Below are 17013 nucleotides of genomic sequence, written 5' to 3' on the forward strand. Positions count from 1 at the left end.
CCTAAAAGCACTCTCCGATCCATCTTCCACCTGCTTTCCAGTGTCGAGGACCATCCTGGCACCCTTCAGTGGCTTCGTGGGAACCCAGCGCTGCTCCCCTGCTCCCTGCTCCCCAGCAGCTCACCCCATCGCTTTCTGCTTCATTAACCCCTTCTTTGCTCCCTGATGGATCTTTGCATCCAGCTTCCCTGTAAAGAGGGGATTAAAAAAAAAAAACAAAACACAACAAACCCTCATCACTCTGTATTTTTAAATGCTATTTGCAATGCAAATCAGCTGGAGGCAGCGAGGTCTCCTAGTTAGTGTGTTCCTGTCACATTCAATTATCGTGCTTGAGGACCCAGGCATTTCCAGCCTTCATGGCTTCTCTCCGCAGGCGCGACACCAGGGAGCCGGGGGCAAGCGCATCCAACGCGGCAAGGAGATGCTGGAGCAGAAGAAAGGCAGCGAGGAGGAGAGTAAATTAACATCCACCACTCAGCTGCCGCTACCGGGGGGGAAACCGATCCCTTTGCTCGCCCGCAGGATGTGTGTTGACACGTTCGAAGGAGATGGGGGACCATCAAGCACCGTGTCAGGGACATGTTTCTCCACGGCATGGTGGAAAGCCAGGTTTGAGGACAATAAAACCTCAGCTTGGGGATGATGATGCAGTGGGGCACACAATATGATGGGGACCGACCACTCCATGCTGCCGAGTGCCGGGTTGGTGGCCTCCAAGGCCACTGGCTGGGAGGGACATGCTGCCTTTGCCACCAGGGAGTACCTCAGGGAGCCCAGGTGCCCACAGGCCAGCTGCTCCGGTGGGACCCGGAGCAAATGCTGCCTCCCCTTGTCCTTCACAGCACTCAGTGGCTTTGCTGCCAGCTCTACTTTCCCACCTGGGAGAGGAGCAGGACACCAGAATATGGGATTTGGGCAACTCCTGCAGAAGAAGCCAAAAGCCAGGCCCGGCGAGCAAGCCGGGAGGGCATCCCCATCCCCCTCTCCCTGCCCATAAAAAACCAAGAAGGCTCCTGCTCTCCCAGGCAAAGGTCCCTCCTCCAAAAGGGAGGGGATGAAAGGGAAGGTGACCTCAAGCAAGGCAGCACGTCAAAGAGCGGAGCCTCCCGGAGCGGCTTTGCTGTCAGCCAGCACCGGTCACCTTCTCTAATGCCACATCTCCCTGCTCCTGCTCCCCTGTGACTTCCCATCCTCCAAATACCAGCCTCACCCTGTCTCTGTCTGTAAGGGGGAGCAGGGACAGGGCTCCACCACGTTGCAGAAGCCAGCAGGAAATACTGCAGAGCCTGTGGTGAGCTGTGGAAGGCAGCCCTGGTCCCTGGGGAGTATCCCCTGTGTCCCTCAGGCCACTGTGGTCACACCATCAGGAGGGGAAGCAAAGGGATCAGAGCTTGATCCCAAGGAGATGGACAGACAGAGCCCATCCCAGTGAAATCCCAGTGAGGTGGATGGAGCCGGAGCTGGCAGGAATCCCATCCAGATCCCGCAGCATTGTCCCTCCAGGGAATCAAGCCTGGTGTCACCCCATGGGTGAAGCACAGCCCACACAGTCCCTCGGAGAGCTGCATTGCTCCAGCCCAGCTACAGCATGCAGCCGATCTTGTCCTTGGTGTGGAACAGATCCACCAGGCTCCAAACTGGCCCCACTTCAGTCACCACTCCAAAAACTGCCAGTAAATGCCCATGTGCCATGAGAAGCAGGTGCTTGTCCAGGGAAAATGACTCCAAACCAGCCAGAAGACCATCACCTTCTCTTCCAACCAAGAAAATTACTCGATTCCAGCTCAACAAAGAGCCTGACAATGCTTTTCCCGGGCGAGGCAGGTTACAAAACTGCTTCCTCAGGATATCCCACCAGGGCAACCTGGCCTCCCCAAAACCAGCCTTCCTCCTTCAGCTTGAGTTTTGGGCCAGCCTTGCTCCTGCCTGAGCTTGAGAGGGATTGTTCAATGCACCAAACCCATAACACATGCAAAACAAAATGTGATCAAGTGCACATCACTGTGTCACAGATCCACAAACTGCAACGCAGCTGCAGTCAGGTCAAAATTGGAAACAGGAAACAGACACTGCTGATGTCTCGGTGCAGCAGTTACCAACCTGCAGTCCATGGGACGCAAAAGGGCATCTGCAAAAGTCTTTCACCATCACAAATGAGAAAATTAAAAGTGAGGTCAAGCGAAAGGGCAAAATAGGGCATTAGTTGAAGTGTCCGTTTTCAGACAGCATTCTCGCCCTGAGCCGCAAAGTTTGGAAGATGCTCTCTCCTTCAAGCTCTGGGAGATCCACCATCCCCTCTGCCACCCTATGTGGGAGAAGACTTTCCCCACCTGCCTAAGGATGAGAAAGAAGTCCCCTCCTTGCAATGGCTGGGAACAGTGACAGGCACTCAACAAGGCTGAGCCAGCACAGCCAGACTGTCCAGAAGCAGCACGTCGGAACGCCGTGTCGTCAAGCCGTGGGGATTTTAGTAGGAGGAAGGTGGCGAGTTCACACTCGCTCCATGCTCTGGTCCCCCCCCACCAACACTGTGTCACCTCTGGGGCTGCAAGCTTCGTATTTGACACGCGTGCCTGCTCCTCCCAGACCCCAACAGCAATCGGGAGGCTGCTCAGCTCCATCAGCTGGGAAAGATAAAAACATCACATGGGTAACCTTTAGGAAAAGGCTAAAAATAAGGCAACGGCCCCAGGGTCCCCTTCTCTTTCTGCTCAGTGATTTAAGGACTCTCATCTTGCACTGCGATGTGTCCCTTCACCTGCTCTTCCTCACTCTTCCAGCCGTCAGCTGTTGAAGGGAGGTTTCTGAGCAATGCTCGAGGGAGGCTTCAGGGAAGCTTTGCCCGGATTCAAGGAAATCTCCCACGAGAAGCGCCACGGAGCTTTGTCCTCATGCGCTGAAACTAAGCGGGGACACGACGCAAACACGGAGCCCATCCCTTCCACACAAATAATAACCCTGGCAGCAAAAATCAAGCCATGTTAGGCTATTTTTCCCCCATCCCCAGGCTGCTAGAAACGACTAATCTGCAACGGAGAAGCATTTGGATGTCATCACAGCGAGGTCCATGCTGTTATCTGGCAAGGAAAACAGCTCCGGCTTGGCTTCCCAACAAGACAAACTGGCATTTTGTCATAGCTTGAGCCAGGCTTCAAGGAGACCAGGGCAGCCGACGAGCTCACATGGGGACATGAGCCAGCACCTTCCCCCTGCTCTGCTTCCAGCTTGGAGAATTAAGCTTTTTACTGCCTCGGACATGATGCCAACTCCTATTAAAACAGCACCTTACCCCGATGAAAGGTCAAAGCCTTCCCTGGTCCTTCCCTAGGCTGCCACAAATATCACCCAGATGGACGATGTCCCCTCCAGGAGGGGAACGTGCAGCTCCAGTCTTCCCTGCTGCTGCTCTCGTGACAGCTCCTGTTGGGAGGGAGGGCAGGAAAGGCAGGGCCAGCAGCAGGAGCAGGCAGCGCAGGCAGCTGCCAGCACAGCTGGCTTCCTTCCAGGCTGTTAGACTGATCCTTCTCCAAGCAGGAAAGTGTCACAACACAAAGGAGACGATGTGACAGATGGGGAGGGGACCAGCAGCTGCCAGCACCCGGCAAGGCAGACCCACAGAAGCTAGCTGCCCTGCGCTCGCACTGCGTGGCAGCTTCCCCTCCAGCCGCTGCCAGCAGCTCTCCTCCTCACCGCGGCCGGATGGAGGCAGATGTGGCAGTGAAGGGGCACAAGAGACCCTGTACAAGAGCAAGGAGAGGTTAAAACAAGGGGAAAAACAAAACAAAACAAAAGATACAGTGGCTGCTCCAGCATGCAACAGTGACGAGGCCGTTCCACCACAGCAAAGACATTTGCATCCTAAATAACTCAGCGCAGCCCTGCCTGCTCACCGGTGCGCTGGGAGACCGGTCCCCAGGGGAGGACGGTGCCGCTAGCAAGATCCAAGCACTGCAGCTCACCGAGCATCGTTTGTCGTCATCAGCTGAACACACCTCCCAGATGTTGATACAAAAGGCAGGGAAGAAACCAAATTGTTTTGCCCTGCTCACCCTGGCAGGGCAGGAATAGCCCCCAATAACCAGAGAGAGACCAAAGCTGTGGGAGAACAGTGCTTCTCTGAGCAGAGAGGGGGGAAAAAACCTCAAAACCAACACAAATAACCCTATGCTGTGCTTCAAAAGCCCTTATTAACCGGTCCTGAGAAATCCTGCCACTAGGTAACAACTCCCGGAGAACCACGCTGCAAACGAGAAAGAAAACCCAGCTGTCAGCTCTGCTAAACAAACAGCCAAGACTATTTCTGCTTATGCTGCTTTTAGCCCGTCAAATTAATTTTTCACATCCCCTGAAAGTGTGTACGGTGCCTTCCCCAGGCTGTGTGGTGGGGAGGCTGCTAATAAGGACGGAGCTGACTGCAGGCTCCCCAGCTGCTGCATCCCTCCTCCATCCTTTTTACAGCAGTGGGCAGGAATAACTGGCAGCCTGCGGAGGGGCTGGTGGCTCATAAAAGGGACTAACGACGCTGGCAAGCGGAGCACAGACAGATGCTGTGGCGCTTCCCTGCAAGCTCTGCCAGGACATCCCATCCTGCCAGCCTGCGGATGGGGAACATCCATCTGGCCCTGCAGCTCTTGCTGCTTCAAGCCCTCACCATCCTCAGGGGCAAGAGGGCAATTTTGAACTGCAGGCAAAGGAGCTAGCGCAGATCCGCCTGAGCATCGCTGCGCCAGCTCATACCCTGACCCAGGCTGATGCCAGAAGCGGATCAGCTGCAGACACAAGCGCTCTTTGACTCCCAAGCGTTTGCAGAGGCAGGAAGAGGCACGTATTTGGAAGGAAGCAACATCTGGGGAAAGGGGAACTGAAGACCAAAAAAAAAGAAATATTACAGATGTATTTGAGTCATTAAACAAACACCTACAGATCAAAGAGCACAGGGCAAAGGTTGCGAACTCATATGGCAAAGGCAAGCAGAGGTGGTGATGAGAGCAGGCTTGAAAGGCCAAAGGGGGCATCTGTGGAAACTTTACTACTTACAGATTTTGGGTTTTCCTTTGATGGGAAACTTCACAACCAACTCCTGGGGATTAGTGCAGATAAAGACAAATGGAGACCCAGACTCCTGGCTCAGATCCGGATACTGCGAAACACAAGACATACACACACAAAAACAGAGTCAGACCGACTGCCGCGGGTGTGAAAAGAGCTCGGCAGTCAGGAGCAGAGAAATAGTTGTTTAGGAGATGGGCTGTAGCAGCTCAGACTAAACCAGTTCAAGAACTTTTAATGAAAAAAAAACCCCCACCAAAAAACCAACTGCAGGTTTGGGTCTTAATCAGCAAGCCCCTCGCTAAGCCTCTGCTCATCACGCCCCTGCCAGAGCTTGCTCCCTTTTCGGATCTGCTCACCCAACCACTTCCCTGTGTGCCCCCTAAACCTTATCACCCCCCTTTAGTACCCACCTGTGTTTTGCCACCTAAAAGGTGCGGTTTTGCGCTTGGCTTAAGCTGACCTAAAGCGTGGGGTGTCGACAGAGAGGTGGTGGGAGGCCCTGCCCACCCAAGCTTGCCCGCTCATTGCCTGCTTTGTGCTGGGACAAGCACAGGACCGATTTTCAGCCCCAAGCATTCCCAGATTCAGCTGACCACGGATGCAGGTACCCCCACCAAACCCCAGCGGGTTGCAGATGGCACACCAACACCTCAGCCAAAACAGCTTGGCCAACCCAACAAGATGATGACCACCAGAAAGGCGGCCACGTCTTGTACTGAAGCAGTTGTCCCAGCTATGGATACATCCCCATCTCTTCCCCACAAAGCTCAGTCCAAACACAAGGGCTTTGAGCTTTGGAGAGCTTGAACCATCCTGCTGTGGGATGAGCAGTCCTTGAGATTTCGTCTACATCTAAAGGGCGAGCAGTAGAAAAAACGCTTGCAACATGCCAGGTCGACGGCTCGGAGAAGCCGTCCATCTCCACACAGGGCTGGCTCTGTGTACAGAGTCTACTGAGAGATGTCACTGTGATGAAGACATGGGGGAATTTTATAGGATGCGTATAAACAGATTGTTTCTCTTATTAACCAGAGGGGGAAAAGGCGGAAAAAAAAAATCCCCTCAGCGAGGGAAGTGCACCAAAGTCCTGTCTGGATGCAGCTCAGAAGTGAAGTGCAAAACAGTAATAAAAAATGTATACACCAACCATTGCTTCGGATTCCCCATCAGCTGCAGACCTTGTGCTGACAGGCGCAGAGCGAGGGCATGCCACTAAGGTGCTCCAGCCCAGGAAACCCTGGTCAAACAGAGTACGGAAGCACTTTTCCTTCCATGGGAAAACTGCTGCCTTTTTTTTTTTTTTTTTTTTCCTTTTTGTCCCCCTATCTTTAACCCTTTTTCCTCCCTGGGGAAACCTGCTCCCTTTTTTTTTTTTTTTTTCCCTTTTGCTCCCTCGCCTTCCTCCAGCAGATCCATCAAGGCTGCTGTAGGGGACAGGATGCCAGACCAGATGGAGCAGCATGTCCTGGCAAACCCCCCATTTGTTACTAACAAATGACTCCAAGGCTGAGTGTTTGAAAAGCTCTGACTGACCTGCCAAGATGAGTTTAGATTTGCCCTGGAACAGCTGGGCATGGATTGGGGAGCGGGGAGCAACCCGCTCTCCCTGTGCTCTAGCAGGGTTTGGCAGCATCACCAGTGGTTAGGGGAGATTTACAGAAGCCCAACACTGGGATTGGATCAACCGGGGAAAGCATTTCCAGCCCCTCTCATTTTACAACAGCGTGTTAAGAGCTGTTCACCGAGCAAGAGAGAGCAATGTACATGCTCTTAGCTGCTCTGCACAACAGCCGCGCCGGGGGAGAAAGAGCCGTACTGATCTGCATCGCACACGGATGCCCTGCTCTACTGATCTGCAGTTGGAGAGGTTTCTTTCTCTTGTTTTTTTTTTTGGCTGAGCCATGTTACTTGACTTCCTTCCACTGCTCCATGCCGATGCCAAGGATTTTCATTTCCCATCTGCAGGGAAGGAAGATCTTGGAAGGTTAGAAAAAGCCATTGTGAATATCCCCGGCCAACGCCTGGTGAGTGTGAAATGCTGGCACTGCTTTATTGCTCTCAGCATCATGCGGGTTGACTGGTGGCCCCTCCGTAGCCAGAGGACCCAGCTTACCCAGCAGCTCCCACGCTAGCCTGGCCTCCAAAGGTCACACCATAAAGTGGTGGGGCATAAGCCACCATCCAGACCTGGTCACAGAGGATGTCCATCCCTGCTCTACTACAGTTCAGCCAGTGGCTTCTTCAGCCAGGTTGTGTGTCCGGGACCAGCGTGCCGTAGAGGTCTCACTGCCTGGAGTACAGCCAAATCTCCTCAGCCACCACCTCCTAGGTGGACCTGGACATGTCCCCCTTCATGCACCTCACAGGCCCTCACACAGGGACTGTCCCTGTAACGGGTACACAGCAAAAGCAACAGCCAGGTTGGTTTCTCTGCTGACAGCTTTGATCCAAAACCAGGAACAAGCCTTCAGCTCCAAAAGCTTTCAGCTCAATCTGATCCCAAGGCTGAGGCGGATACCACAGCTGCGACTTGGGTTTATGCTTCCACGCCGCAGCCTTTCATCTTCGCTCCCAGGGTACATGTGCCAAATCCGTCCGTGTCCTGCATTTTAAAAGCCTCGGTCCTTCCTCTGGCATCTCACTCCCAGGAGGCAGGGAAGGAGCCCCTTGTCCAGCTGCTACATTTAAGGCTTCCTATTGTACCTACCCCGGTTGTTCCTATCCTGGTGAACAACAAAAGCAGAATATTCCTGCCTGCCAGAGCTGAGAAAAAGCTGAACTGCTCAAAGAAGGGTCCAGCGAAGCAGGTGAACGGCAGGAGCACATGGCAGGGGGCTGATGGGCACTGAAACTCCTCTCAGAGGGCAACGAGAAGCCCACTGTACCTCCCAAAACGACTGCCTGCAACCTGAACAGAGCAACAGTGAGATGCTCTTTCACCATGCAACACATCACCAGGACCAAGAGCACAGCCAGTGTGCCCGTAACAAGTTGCCAGTATTTCACGTGTTTAGAAGTCACCTCCATGGACCTCATTCCTAGAAGTTACTGGAGCTGTTACTATTTCCTACCCAAAATCTCTCCCTGTTGCTATTCAGTCCCCTGAACAGCGCCCACTCTCAACATCACGCATGGTGACCACGAGCAACGTTGCCTGTAGACACCTATGGACTGTATCTACACCATCTTGTCTCATCATCAACAGGATCAAGAGAAGACACCGCGGCTGAACGGTGGCACTCCTCTGCCTCTACGGCTCCTTCTGCAGCTTAGCTGCTTATTGGCAACTACTCAGCTGATTTACGCTCTTGGCGGAGACACTGCCACCAAAATACCAAACACGATTGCCTCCGTGACATTTTCCAAAGCTGCTCCCCTTGGGTAGATACTTGGGTATCTAATGAGTATAAAACCTCATTTCTCAATGTTTCTGTTCTAAGAGGCCAGACGAGTCACTCTACAATCTGCCACGCAGTAAGTTCAGGAGATGAAGAACAAATTTACTCCCAACTACTGCACCCCACGGAGAGCGGCCACTGCCCATCGGCGCTTCAGCAAACCTGAGACTCGAAGTAAAAGTCCAAAAGCCACATCTAGCATGCCAGAGAGAGAAGACAGAGCATATCCCCAGGAAAGAGGATCTGCAATGGCAATTTTTTAAATAAAAGGTCAATTCAGAGCAAAACCACACTCCCTCTCTACAAGACACCAAGAATCAAACACAGCCAGGAGTCTGACAGTGGATGTTCCTTCCTAATCTGAACAGCACTCATCGTTATAACCTTGAGGGTGTAAATAAGACAGGTGCCAGTACTCCACGCTTTGACATTGCCTCTACTGGGAACCAACGCAGCATTTTAGGAGAAGGCAGCTAAAAAGGCCCTCTACAAGAAATAAAGTCCCAGAGGCCAGGTTGTCCCTCAAGAAGGAGAAAACCCAGCCTTCCTCCAATCCTGCAGATGAGCAGGAAAGCTCAAAAGAGAGGGGTTATGCGATGTAACTACGGTGTAAAAAAAATTATTCAGCCTCCTTTTCAGACCTTCTGCCACCTCGTAGTGGGCTTGTGAGGAGGCATTTGGGCAGACGGTAGGCTCCGTGGGCTGCAAACAGCCAGCACGGCTTACCAATTGTTGCTCCAGCCCACTGCTTCGCACAGACGCAAACCCCATGTATGCTCCTCATACACCGGCGTCTGCACAACCACCACCCTCCTTTGCTCATCCCATCTCTGCAACCCCACCAAGTCAGGCTTCATTTGTTGCTAACAGGCCTGTAAGATCCTAGCTGTGAAGAGATTAGCAGAGGGAGGAAAAAAAAAAAAATCAGATCTCAAGGCAGCTTAAGACACGCAGAAAGAGCTCGAGGTTAAATGCAGCGTCTGAGTACAAGTTGAAAAAGGGAGCTAAGCGCTGGGCTCCTCCGAAAACTGGCCACCAGATTTGCCCTCTTGCTGAAGCAGGTGCTTTGAACATACATTAAGAGGCTATCAGATGTCCCCAACAGCCACCTCAATCAAGCTGCAAGCAGGGATAATTGCTGCAGCCAGGCTGTCCAGCCTCCCCACTCCCCAGCCCACAGCAAAAGAGCAAAGCAGGGGACAAGCCAGCTCAGAGCCAGCAGAGACACAAACCCATCTTTGCTGACATTTGAGGAAAAAAACCCAACCCTGCCAATTTTTTTTTCCTCCCTGCCAATCTGTTAAAGTAAATAACTTTTCCCCTTATTTGGGTAAGGCCTGCAGCAGGATGTGGGGACCATGCAGACTTGCCCAGCATCACTGGTAACAATGTGGGGTTCGGGACCCTTAGGCCATCCTGATTCCATCTCAGCAGCAGGGGAAAAAAAAAACCAAACATGGAGAAGGGCTGTCCCAAGCCCCTCAATTTCTTCACCCCTCCCCGATCAGCTGTGTTTGCTGGAACCCAAGTGCCATGAACCAAAGGCAGAGGAATCAAAAGAGCCGAAGGAAAACGTGCTGGGGGGGAGCCAAACCATCACTAACAAGGTGAGTTCTGCCCCGGTACATCTGAGGAAGGAACAAAGGCACCACATGCAATGGAGCAGCAGCTCTGCGCAGCACAAAGCCAGAACGCTCCCCGGCAACTTCGTTAGCAACCTTTCAAGAGCATCTTTCACTCTCACTAAGGTCTCTGGACACAAAAGGAGACAAGCAAACACGTCGCAAGAGCCCAAATGATAACCCTGGGTGGGAATAGCCCTGGCGTTTTACACAGGCCGGCCTACAGAGCCCTGCAACGCAGTTTGAGCTCTCCTCCACAATTCTTGCCCATCAAGCATGCGACCGCCTGGCCCTGGCGCCCGGCCCTGGCACACAGCCCAGTTAGCCAGAGCGTGGCGGAGAATTGCACCCTGGAACCTGTAGTCCTTCAGCTGGTCACCACCATCCTCTCCATCTTACAGCTGCCGGGGTGGGGGGCAGCCTTGGGGCACTGGCACCGAACGGCGAGGAGGTGGTTGAGATATTCTGCAAGGTTAATAATGGAAAGGGTTGAATCATTTTCCTGGCACACCTCCTCGGTGAACAACAGGGGAAATACAGCTTGCTCTGCTAGGCAGCGCCAGGCCAGGACACCAGCTCCAGCCTTCACTTCCCCGCTGCTCTCTAAGAGCTTCGAAATAGAAGAGGCAGCACTGGAAAGCAGCGCTGTCTGGAAAGAATAAAAGCAAGCGGAGCCCATGTGTTGGCAAGAGAGCTCACTGTAAAATGTATTCAAAGGGGAAAAAAAAAAAAAAATCTTGGCAGAGGCAGCGTCCCCTCCAAAAGAGCAGGGCTGCTGTAACCAGCAGTGGCAATAAATCAGCTTTCCCCAGCAGGCAAAAATGCACACTGGGCTCTTCCCTGGGCATTATGAGAAGCCCCTCGGCCACAGGTGAGGGAGGGGAGCATCCCCCCCGGGGAGCCGGGCACAGCCTCCTTCACCCCCTTTTCTGGGTGATTTGTGGGAAAGGCGGATCCGCTCTTCTTTCACACCTCATAAGCTTCATAGCTGTCACACTAACGTAACAGGTAATTAACTACTAAACAGCCATTTTTTCCTCCTCTCCAGAGAGAAATTGCTCACCATCCAGCTAGAAAATGTTTCTTTAGTGGTTTGCAAAGTGGAAAAGAAAGTCGGGAGTTTCTGGCGAGCAACAGGGGTGCCGCAGCTACAGAGGGGCATTTGCAGCACCTGCAACATGGACGTATGGATGCAGGAGAAATGGAGCCCTCAAAAATGAGCAAGATGATGCCTATCTGGTTGTGGGTGCTGCAAACTCCCCGATTCCAGTTCCGGCACCACCAGCGATAACCCTGGTTCCTGCCCGCAGGTACCCTGCGGAGCTGTCCGGGTACAGCTGCAGCCCAGACTGACCCAGCACTTGAAGCTCAGTTATCGGCTCCGCAGTCCGTCTGCAGGTAGGAGTTATTGAAGATCAAGAGGGAAAAAAGCAAAAAAAATCCCATCCTTCTCACAGTCTGTAGGACCAGCCTTCATGAACTGCTGTGCCCATCCGTCCTTGCCGCTTTTCCAAGGAGAGTGGTGTGGAAGCATCATTTCCCCATCTGGTGTTCTAACAGTGGCAATCTCCACTGCCTCTTCACATGCACGTTCACTTTTGGGGAGTATCTAGCCAACCTCTCAAGCCAGCCTTCACCCTGGAGTGCTCCAGGGCACATTTGTCCGAGGGTGACACCTGACTGGCAACAGGAGCCATGGCCTGAGCCAGGAGCTGCTCTGTGTCACCTTCTCTTGACTTGGACCTCCAGTTTTGGAATGAGCTTGCAGAGCACTGAGTGCTTCACTTCGAGGTTTGCTCTCCCTCATGACACAGTCTTGCATCATGCTTTCAACTTTGAGCATGTTTTCAAGCATCATCTTTTAAGGATCTGTTCCCTCTGCCTTAGCACAGGCCAACCAGCCTTCGGCCCATGAGAAAACATAACATTTTCCTCAATAGAAACCCCAAAGCAGATCCAACTTTCTAGAAATGCCAAATTTTTTAGCCCGAGGCAGAAACATCCAGTACTGCAGCCTTGTGAACATGCACCCGAGGAACTCCACACGCTGCCCTCAGCCGCAGGAGGCTGGGTTAGAAAAGGGATATGCGCTGATGCTCAATCTGAATCAACAAAACAGGCAAAATAAAGAAAAACAAGCAGGATCGCAAAGAAACACAAACAAAAGCCGGCAGCCAAACTTTTGTTTGAAAGCCTGTCAGGTCTAGACTGCAACATGTGAGGAAGGAACAGCTCAAAACCACAGCTGCTAATGGTTATGGATTTGGCAATCAAAATGTCTTTGTTAAAAAAAAAAAAAAGTTAACTGCCTTACTACTGAGGTTACAAACCGCAGTCTTGATGCATTGTTGCAGTCAACATCCTCCCTGCTGTTTTTGAGAGCTTACATCTGCTGCTGGCAGATCACGCGCTGGCACAGGCTCCCTTCGCAAGGACGCGCGAGGAATTTTGCTAGCCTGTCTCCCTTTCCCTTCTTCCCACAAACAATGCCTGTCAGTCCGTGCCTGCTCTGCCCCTTGCACGCTTAGCTGGTACGCAACCAGATCCAGACGCAGCAGGCTGGGATCGCTGCAGGATCCTTCCCCCAGCCGGTCAGATCCATCCAGTGGGTGTTCTCCGCCTCCCAGCCTCAAGCCCAGCTCTCATTGTGTTCCTACACCACTAGCTGTACTTTGATTCAAGGGGCAGGGGAAGCAATTAAAATGTAATAAGTAATAACAGGACTTTGAAATGTCGATTTAATATTAAAACTCAGATTTTCAAAATGCTGAGCAGCCTGCCCAGGGCTCTGGTCTGCAGGGAGACCTGGAAGACTCAGTGGTGCCAGCCTCAAGCCCAGCTCTCATTGTGTTCCTACACCACTAGCTGTACTTTGATTCAAGGGGCAGGGGAAGCAATTAAAATGTAATAAGTAATAACAGGACTTTGAAATGTCGATTTAATATTAAAACTCAGATTTTCAAAATGCTGAGCAGCCTGCCCAGGGCTCTGGTCTGCAGGGAGACCTGGAAGACTCAGTGGTGCTGGCAAACACTGGGCACGCTGCACCCCCCCTGCTCTCCCCGAGCTGGCGTCACAGGACCTACAGCCACCAACACCCTTCTGCAGCCCAAATCCCAGCCTGAGAAAACACCCGCCCGTGGCAAACCCTACAAGCAGTGTGAGAAGGGCTCACGATGTTTATAGAGCGCCTGACAACTGTCAGGGGAAACTGGGTGGACTTGGAAAAATATTCGGTAGTGCATGAGGCTCAGCTGAAAGAGCTGTTTTCATCCTCCTGTGGGGGGGTGGGATAGCGGAGGCAGGGCTAACCTCATCTGCAAGGCCACCCCACCGCCCGCACCCTCGGACGAAAGCTGGCAAGGAGGAGGGAAGAGGCGACAGGGAGGAGGAGATGAGGGGAAACCAGGCCACCTGCTTCTGCTCAAGCAGCTCCAAACACCCGCACCCTGCTAGATACAGCCAGACGTTTTCAAGCAGCTCCATAAAGCCCTTTCCATAAATCAGAGTTGCAAAGCAAAGGGGTAAAAACGGCACAGCCGAGCGCAGCAGGTGACGGAGATCTGCTGAACTTTGCAAAAAAAACCCTCGCTTTGGTGAATGCAGCCGTTGCGCAGATAAGGCATCTGCGTCCCTGCCCCGTTTTACTTCGGCAGCCACCACTCCCCACGCTGGCCCTTGCTGCTGCTCCCCAAGGAGGCATGACACCGGTGGCCAAGTCGAGATATTGATTCAATCCCACCAACGCAATGGGATTTCTCACGGCAGAAGCAGGATACGCATCTGCGCAACCAGTCCGTTCGGGGTTATGAAAGCAATGATGCACCGAAGAAAGCTTAAGTGAGCGTAGTCCTTGGGCGCTCATACGTGTATGCAGTGGTTCTATTCTGTAGCTGCCAGCTCCGCTGTCGTTTGGGGTCACCACCTAAATGGTGGCCATGGTTCAACTGGGTGGTGAGGGTGTGGGGCACCTGAGCAGCAGCCAGGCTCAAGGTCAATTTTATCTAACCTTTGGTTTCAGGATTATATAAAAGCCGAACATCAAGGCGGCGGCAAAGTATCAGTGACCACATCTGAAAGGAGGGGAAAAAAAAAAATCCCAGATCACTGACTAGTTTGCTGAAATGGTAGCAGAGGCTAAGTCCACAGTCATCATTAATTAAGTCATATGCTTCAGCCTTGGCTTCGTTTTTTCCCTAGGGTCTAGGAAACCAGAGGAGAGGGCAAGCTAGCCTCTATCATTCGATTTCTTTGGCATGTTAATGCATTCCTAAATTAATCATCATCAAGTGACAATCTCTCCTTCATCTTAACAGACTGAGCAGTGGCCTCAGTAAACCTGCTGGCTTATGCAAGGCAGCTGGAGCCTTAGAAGAGTCTCTGATGAAAACCAAAGCACTTCCCATGAGGAAAAACTCCCCCATCTCTGACCATCTATAATCCAAACCAGCTGCACGCCTGCTCTGCTCCTAGAACTATGAACTGGGGAGCGGCGGGGGGGGAATTTTTTGCGTTGAGAAACCAAATAAAGAGCTGCATCGCCCATAGGTCCCCGCAAGCCAGCCTAATGCCTAATACCTCTTCATCTGGCATCAGGCTACACACGAAAGACAAATCCAGCTTAGGAGAATTCAGGGACCTGTAAAGCTCAAAGGCCTTTCATTGGTTGCAATGATTAACAGCCACCTAGGCTGCTGCAGAAGGAAGTATATCTGATCTAGCCTTCAAAACCTCACTAAAAATCATTCATTGGTAGAGGTGCAATAACTAAACCTTCGGAACAAGAAGGCAAATATCCTGTTGGTGGGGGGTGAGCGAAAGTGCTGGGACAGCCACAGCAGTGCACAAACCAGCAGTTGTCTCACTCAGAGCCTGGGCTAGGAAACCTTTACTTTGGGGAGAAGGTCCTCGTAAAAAGTCTCTAGGTATTTGTACTATTCTTCAAAGCGACATCAACATACATGTTTGTGTTTCTCCCGCTCATTAACGTCTTTCTTAGGAAAATATTACCAGTGGGCTGTTGTTCCTTTCTTTGGAGAGAATCTAAGCAGGCACCTTCTGGAGTCTAAACAGAGAAAATTTCTACCCTTCTTCTGCACTCCCGTTTGAGCATTTAAAGCAAGTCCTGTATGCTTTGTGCCCAAGTCCCTTTTTTTTTTTTTTTGCTGTTCTTTTCACCGGGGAGGGAAGAGGAGGGCAAGAGATTAAATGCAAGTTTCCTGAGAGGGAAAGATGGAGCCTATTTAAATGATCATTTCAATCTCATGGCACAGAAATAGCTTAGACATGTTACCTTGTGCAGATTTAGGACACTAAGTGGTCACCTAGAAATGAAAAATAAACACTTTACTCCTGTCAAATGTAATTACCCAATATTTCAACCTGAGATAATAGCTACATCTAGGTATCAGCATGCGTGCACGTCTGCATTCAAAATAAGTCCAAACACACCTATCAACTGCTATAATAGCAGCAGCGGAAATGTTCTTTTTCCAGTTAAAGGAACAGTCTCTCAGATCAAAGTCATTAGCAAAATGAACGCGGACTTTGGAGCACATTAAAACGGCCTAAATGTAAATAGTTCCCTGCTTGCTTTAGACTCTTGCCAAGCCCTGCCTACACCATCCTCTCTTTCCCCAGCGAGCGCCGCTGAAGTCACTGACACCTCATGCAGGAAAAGAAAGGCAGCTCCTTGCTCTGCTCAAGGTGTCAGTGACATCAGCCCCAGAGCAAGGAAAAGCCGTCGTCAACACTCAGATCTCGATGGGGGGAAGAAAAGTTTCCAGGTCACCTTTAGCGCCCAAAAAGCGTAACAAAGGGATCATTCTGATCTCAACCACAGCTTTTTGGGCAGCTGCCATGAAGAGAAGGAAATGAGCCCAGAATGCACTCTGAGGAGGTGCAAGACGTGCAAAGCTCAACTGGAAATGCTGAGATTTAAGGGCCACGTAGAGGGATCGCCTGGCACCAGCCAACCACCCACCCTCAGTGGCAGGGCTGGGCTCCGAAAGCGGCTTCTGCTTTGGTCCCCTGCATGCAAAGCTGGTGACACTGGGTACCTGGGGTGGACTTCCCTACCTGATAATAGCTTCTGCTCCTAGAGCAGTACAATTTGGCATATATAACCTCTGACAGGGAAAGCACTGCTTGATTTTCCACATGGGAAAGAGACCCAGAGGAACAGATTTAACTAGTTCATGCAACTAGTAGCACAACTGGGATTAGGGCAATGTCATCTGACGTGATGCTGATTTTAATCACAGGGACATCCCTTCTCTGCTCTTCCTCCACTCCCTGCCAGCTACTGGCTGGATAGAATCATAGAATCATAGAATTATTTGGGTTGGAAGGGACCTTTAGAGGTCACACAGTCCAACCACCCTGCAGGGACCAGGGACACCGTTAACTAGATCAGGTTGCTCAGAGCCCCGTCCAACCTGGCCTTGAATGTTTCCAGGGATGGAGCCTCCTCCACCTCTCTGGGCAACCTGTTCCAGTGTTTCACCACCCTCATTGTAAAGAATTTCTTCCTTATATCCAGTCTAAACCTACCCTGCTTCAGTTTAAAACCATTACCCCTTGTCTTGTCACTGCTGGCCCTACTAAAAAGATTTTCCCCATCTTTCCTATGGGCCCCCTTTAAGTACTGAAAGGCCACAATCAGGTCTCCCCGCAGCCTTCTCTTCTCCAGGCTGAACAAGTCCAACTCTCTCCAGCCTGTCCTCATAGGAGAGGTGCTCCAGCCCTCAGATAATTTTTGTACCCCTCCTCTGGACCCACTCCAACAGTTCCATGTCTGTCTTGTGCTGAGGGCTCCAGAGATGGAAGCAGGGCACCAGGCGAGGTCTCACCAAAGCAGAGTAGAGGGGCAGAATCTCCTCCCTCGACCCGCTGGCCATGCTTCTCCTGATGCAGCCCAGAGTACGGTTGGCCTTCTG

General features: G+C 51.8%; 1 protein-coding gene across 1 annotated transcript in view; it reads right to left on the minus strand.

Annotated features, from left to right (window-relative positions):
- Window positions 1-439: 439 nt before the first annotated feature.
- Window positions 440-17013, minus strand: part of TRIP4 (thyroid hormone receptor interactor 4) — a 36187-nt gene continuing 19613 nt past the window's right edge. The window contains exons 12-13 of the mRNA XM_035899488.1: window positions 5041-5143; window positions 440-3740 (exon numbers count right to left, since the gene is read on the minus strand). Of these exons, the coding sequence (XP_035755381.1) occupies window positions 3625-3740; window positions 5041-5143 (219 nt within the window). The 3' untranslated portion in view covers window positions 440-3624. The remainder of the gene's footprint in view (window positions 3741-5040; window positions 5144-17013) is intronic.

This window comes from Egretta garzetta, unplaced genomic scaffold (genome assembly GCF_000687185.1).
Source record: "Egretta garzetta isolate BGI_Z169 unplaced genomic scaffold, ASM68718v1 scaffold287, whole genome shotgun sequence".
NCBI lineage: Eukaryota > Metazoa > Chordata > Aves > Pelecaniformes > Ardeidae > Egretta > Egretta garzetta.